The sequence below is a fragment of the Dama dama genome, chromosome 11, assembly GCF_033118175.1.
Source record: "Dama dama isolate Ldn47 chromosome 11, ASM3311817v1, whole genome shotgun sequence".
Taxonomy (NCBI): Eukaryota; Metazoa; Chordata; class Mammalia; order Artiodactyla; family Cervidae; genus Dama; species Dama dama.
In genome coordinates this window covers 4183202-4189201 of record NC_083691.1, presented here as the reverse complement: position 1 = coordinate 4189201, position 6000 = coordinate 4183202, and the positions used below count along the sequence as shown (strand labels likewise).

The window sequence follows — 6000 nt, the reverse complement described above, 5'->3', positions numbered from 1 at the left end:
CATCCAAGTACCTTTCTAACGAGGTAAAATAATAATAATCGGGGGCGGGGGAAGCTCGTGAAAAAGGATCACGAGCTCTGTCGCCCTGAAATGTCGCGGTCCTGTCCCTGCAGGATCCCTCCTGTGTGCTGTGGGCCCATGGGACCCAGAGGGGCTACTTCAGTGGGAGCGGAAGGCAGGCCTTCCGAGGGCCTCCAGCAAGTCTTAGGAAGCAGCCACGTGTGTCTAGAACGGCACTCACCCGGCAGCCACTTGCCACATGCGGCGGTTTATACTTAAATTAGTGAAGCTTAAGGACAATTGTGAAGAACAGCCCCTCAAGGGCGATGGCCACGTTCCCTGTGCTTGACAGTCCCCTGGAGCTCACGAACCCCGTGTTGGCCTCACGTTGGTCATCCCAGAGAGTTCTACTGGGCAGGCTGCTCTGGAGACAGTGGCTTCGGTAAAACCACATTCACAGAGCGTGTAGTGCGTGCCAGGCTCTATGCGGAGAGCTATACCTGTGTCATTTCATTTCATCCCGAAGAGCCCCGTGAGGCAGGGGCTATTTTCACCCGTCTCGGCTGCGAGAAACGAGGATCCAGCAACAACCCCAGGGTGCCCAGCGCATGCACGCTGGAGCCACACTGCCTCCCAGGTCTGACCCGGCCTTCCACGGCCAGCCTCACTGCCTCCCCGGGCTGTGCTCCCAGACCCCCAAACAAGGCCAGCTTCCGGCCACCTCCAGCACACATGGGACTGTACCCAGCACTTTATTGGCTTGGCTGACCTTCCAGAGGGTCTGGGGTGCGGGACTAACTCCGTCCCCCTGAGGGATGCTCCCAGCTCAGAACCCGTCAGGGCACTTTCTTGGGTAGGGGGTTAATGATCCCACTTTCGATGTATTCGAAGACTGTGTACGGGTCCTGGTCCCCGTTGAGGGTGATGGCCTCTCCGTAGAACTGCTCCAGCTCAGCAGAATTCCTGTAGAACAGATCCATCTTGAGCTTGATCTGCTCTTCCGACTCCTTTGGGTTCTGCAGGAGACGGGCCTGGACTTCAATGGTTGGAGGTGGCTTGTACATGAGGTGGTATCTGCGACAGGAGGGGAAGACGGTGAGCCTTGGTCCAGCTCAGAAGACAGGCAGGAAGGGGCCCCTTCCCAGGAGAGAGGCTGGACCCCATCACCACCAGCTGCAGACATTTACTCTGCACCAGCTGTTTGCACACCCTCGGCTGGGCCGGGAGCTGCAGAGAAACCCAAAGCATGGCCCCTTCCCAGGAGAGAAGGCCGCAGATCAGTAATAGGACAGAATATAGTAAAATACTAAGGGCCAAATTCCTTTCGTTCATTCCTTCCTTTCTTTTCTTCCTTCCAAACAATATTAGGTACCTGCCACATATGCCTGGCACACACCCACTACTGACAACCCAATGGCAGGCGAGACGTCGGCTCTGTTTTCATGGAGCTCATGGTCAAATGGGGGATGGGACATGACAATAGCAAGCATGAGTGGAGACGTGAGGAAGTGCCCTGGTCACTGGGGGCGAGACCCCGGGGACGGGGCAGCAAGAAGTCCATTTCACTTGACACGGGTCAGTGAGAGGACGTCCCCCAGCACACGGTGACAGGAAAATCCTGGTCCTTCCTTCCCATCCCTCCTCCTCTGTCCTGAGAAACGCCGTCTAGTTACCAAGAAACAGGGCCCTGGTTACCAGGAAGATGGGGGCTTCAACCTCTTCGCAATCGTGGGGACTATAAACTGTGTTTCACCACCGACATGGCGACTGGACAAGGGAAAGCCCGGGATTTAGCCCCCATAGCCACGGGAGGGCTCAGAGGTGACGCTGTTCCCAAGGGGACGCGTCTGGTCAGCAGCCACGTCCGGGACGCGCCGCGGTGACAGCCGAGGCCCCAGGGCCACATCACACCCTGGGGTCAGAGCCAAGCCCGGGTCAGAGCAGGCGAGCCGTCTAACAGCTGGTGTGCAGCTGTTAGTTAATTTTCCTGCTACTCTTCCAGGATGAGAGGGTCGGCAGACAGAGCGGAGGAGCGGCTGGGTGAGCCCCCGTCCTAGAATCTTCTGTCAGTTGTCCCCAGCAGTGTCCCTGGAGCAGCCCCACCCTGGCACCCGTCAGCTAGATGGAGGGGGGGCGGTCCCCGGTGGGGCATGGCCTCTGGAGCCCTCAGAGGGCTGCCCACTGCGGGGCTGGCACAGACCTTTCTCCTGTGACCGGGTCGGTTCTTCTCAGGGTCAGCCGCTCGATGACAGAATCTAATGGCACGTTCAGGAAGAACACCCTGCAGGGGAGAACAAGCACCATGTCAGCGGGAGGGACCCACAGGCTGGACTCGAGGCCAGGGTGGGCTTCAGCCCCCGAGAGTGGGCAGAGCCTCAGTGGCCTTGACTCGGGGCTTGGGGCACCAGGCTCTGGCCGGTCGCCAGGGAAACATGCAGGCGGGGCCTCCCTGCTGTGGAAGCTCTCCACCTCCTGATTCAGGGACAGATCCCAGCCGCCATCGCTCCTGGGGCATTGGGGGGTCATCCATGGGGGTGAGCTGTGGGGAGCGAATGCCCCATCCTTGGGGGAGACCAATGAGTTCCGTGGAGTTACACAGATACAGGTTAGAATCTCACCTCCACATGAATCTGCTGTGTGACCTCGGGTCACTAACACAACCTCTCTGAGACTCAGTTTCCTCATCTGCAAAAGTGTGTTAGTTGCTCAGTCGTGTCCCACTCTTTGTGACCCCATGGAGTATAGCCCTCCAGGCTCCTGTCCATGGGATTCTCCAGGCAAGAATGCTGGAGTAGGTTGCCATTCCTTCTCCAGGGGATCTTTCCAACACAGGGATCAAACCCGGGTCTCCTGCATTGCAATGGATTCTTTACCATCTGAGCTAATACTTGCTGGGCTTCCCTGATAGCTCAATTGGTAAAGAATCTGCCTGCAATGCAGGAGACCTCAGTTTGATTCCTGGGTCAGGAAGATCTACTGGAGAAGGGATAGACTACCCACTCCAGTATCCTTGGGCTTCCCTTGTGGCCCAGCTGGTAAAGAATCCACCTGCAATGCAGGAGACCTGGGTTTGATCCCTGGGTTGGGAAGATCCCCCTGGAGAAGGGAAAGGCTACCCACTCCAGTATTCTGGCCTGGAGAATTCCATGGACTACAGTCCATGGGCTCTCAAAAAGTCCACTAGTGTTAAAGATGGGCTTCCCTGGTGACTCAGTGGTAAAGAACCCACTTGCCAATGCAGGAGATGCAAGAGACACAGATTTGATCCCTGAGTCGAGAAGACACCCTGGAGAAGGAAATGGCTACCCACTCTGGTATTCTTGCCTGGAGAATTCCATGGACAGAGGAGCCTGGCGGGCTACAGTCTATGGGGTGGCAAAGAGTTGGACACAGCTGAGCAACTAACACTTCACATATGTCAACTCCAAGCTCCCAAGGTATCCCTCCCCTCATCGCCCCTGGTAACCAGAAGATTGTTTCCTACATCTGTGATTCTGTTTCTGTTTTGTAAATAAGTTCATCTGTTCCACATTTTTAGAGTCCACATATAAGCAATATCATATGGTATTTATTGTCTGGAAGCCTTTCTTTATAGGAAACCTGAGGATGGATGTTCTCGGTCAGGGCTGAGTTTGCCCTGAGATGTTTGACAACATAAGGGGACGTTTTTGGTTGTCACGGCTGGGGAGGGGTGCAGCTGGCACCGAGCGGGTGGAGGCCAGCGTTACAGCTCAGCATCTCACTGAGCGTAGGACAGGCCCCACCACGAAGAGCTACCCGGCCCCGGGGTCAGTCGTGAGACAAATGGGATAGGAGGGAGCCCATGCCGGGGGCGGGGGGTTGGGAGGAGGCCAAAAGACCAAGTGTTCTGACTCCTGACCACAGGTCTAATCCAGGCCCTGCCTTCTGGGGTCAAACCATCTCAGTTTTTTTTTTTTTTTTTAATAAGTTCTGGAATATTCCGTCACTCACTTTACTGTTTTTTCATTGCTGTAATTCATACGTGCCTTTATGGAGTGCCCGCTGTGCACTTAGAGCTCTCCCGCCTTCACTCTTGGGTGGGAGTCTTCAGGATGGATCCTCTGCCTCCCCCGAGCTAGTGAACAAAAGAAGGCCCTCCCCCTCCCCGATGTGTTGATGGGGCTGCCAAGAGGCCAAACTCTGGTGGGTCCAATAGGGCCCCGGTCCTCAGGGGCCCCAGACCAGCCTCTTGGGCCCAGGTGTCACTTCTAGGGCCAGATCAATGGTCAGCCCCTGACCAGTGTCCTGAGACTGGGAAGCTCTCAGGAAACATGTGTGAAGGAAAAGAATGAATGAATGAGTGGTACATCCCCCTGTTGTGGTTTAGCCGCTCAGTCATGTCCGACTCTTTTTTCAACCCCATGGACTGTAGTCCACCAGGCTTCTCCTTCCATGGGATTCTCCAGGCAAGAATACTGGAATGGGTTGCCATTTCCTTCTCCAGATCTTCCCGACTCAGGGATTGAACCTGGATTTCCTGCACTGTAGGCAGACACTTTACTGTCTAACCTACCAGGGAAGACCACCCCCCCACACACAAAAAAGTAAGACAAATGTGAGGCAAATACTCTCCGTTCAAGACCGGCACCTCCCACTGCCTTTCTCCTCTTTGCCTTGTTTTGCCCATGATGTTTGGTGAGGCTCACATCTGCCCAGTTGCCAAGGAGCCCCTCCCTGGTATCTGGTGAAAGCTGCAGCCACCCCCACACCAAGCGAGCCCATCCCCTGGGCGGGGGGCGGTGGCGGCAGCCATGGAAATCTACTTCTTCCTCATGCATGTTCTCGGCAAAGATCTACATTCCCAGGATAACAGCCATCAAATAAAACATGTAAGATCGGGAGCGTCGGAACACAGGGCACACAGGTGTTTTCGATGTGCTTTCATCCCTTACGCTCCAAACATGCTGCCCACCCTGCACCCCCAGAATTTTCGAGGCCCAACAGCAACACCGAAACGCAGCTGTCACTGCGGCTGGGGGCTGACAGTGGAGCTCTGGATGTCGACGCCAGTGGAAGGGAAGCTAGTTTGGAAATCTGTGATAATGGATGCTGCTTCATAAACAAACAAGCCCCAACTGAAAGATTTTTAACCCAGCATATGAAGACCATTTGTCGTCATTCAAGAGAAAGGCTTGTGAAAGGCTGGCAAGATCAGAAGCACGCAGACACCAAATTGGTACTTGCAACACATCATTGGGAAAAACCTTGCTGCGGAGGAGCTGGGCTTCCAGAGGCTGGAAGCTTCTGATTAGCCAGGCTCAGGCACCGGGATGTCAGAGGCAGGCGGCAGGGAGAGGAGCGGGGAGCCCACACGGCTCTGTGGAGGTGCGTGGCCCTGTGCGGGCCCCCACCTGCTGGCTTGGGGTGCCATGCTGCTCATTTACAATAACAGCCAGGAAAGACAGAATGTGAAAGCCGAGAAGAGTGGGAGCAGGGGCGTCGGGCAGAGACACTCCTGGTCCACATGCCTGGGTTCACCAGGGGCAGGAGCGCCACCTGCCTTGGGGTTTGCAGAATTTCAGGGCTGCCTCAGGAGGGAGATGGAAGGCCTCTAATCCCTCGCTGCTCCAAGTGGGATCTCCGGACCAGCAGCAGCAGCAGCAGCTGGGACTCAAGCCCCACGGCCCACCCACTGAACCAGAGACTGGTGTTAACAAGATCCACAGTGATCTGTACGTACACTGCTGCAGAAGGGCCTCTCTGGGCCTGTGTTTCCCAGATTTGTCTGATGTTAAGGATCATTGGGAGGGCTTGTCTAAAATACAGATTCTGACCCTGAAACTGACACAGATTATAAACCAGCTACCGTTGTTGTTGTTGTTGTTTAGTCGCTCAGTCTTGTCTGACTCTTTGCGACCCCATGAACTGCAGCACGCCAGGCTTCCCTGTCCTTCACCTTCTCCCAGAGTTTGCTCAAATTCATGTCCATTGAGTTGGATGGTTGCCATTCAACCATCTCATCCTATGTCGCCCCCTTCT

At 55.5% G+C, this 6000-nt stretch overlaps 1 protein-coding gene across 4 annotated transcripts in view; it reads right to left on the bottom strand.

Annotated features, from left to right (window-relative positions):
- Positions 1-750: 750 nt before the first annotated feature.
- AK8 (adenylate kinase 8) overlaps positions 751-6000 on the bottom strand; it is a 135547-nt gene continuing 130297 nt past the window's right edge. For all 4 annotated transcript variants that reach the window (XM_061156161.1, XM_061156162.1, XM_061156163.1 and 1 more), the window contains 2 exons: positions 2201-2281; positions 751-1074 (listed from right to left, as the gene is read on the bottom strand). In XM_061156161.1, the coding sequence (XP_061012144.1) occupies positions 837-1074; positions 2201-2281 (319 nt within the window). In that variant the 3' untranslated portion in view covers positions 751-836. The remainder of the gene's footprint in view (positions 1075-2200; positions 2282-6000) is intronic.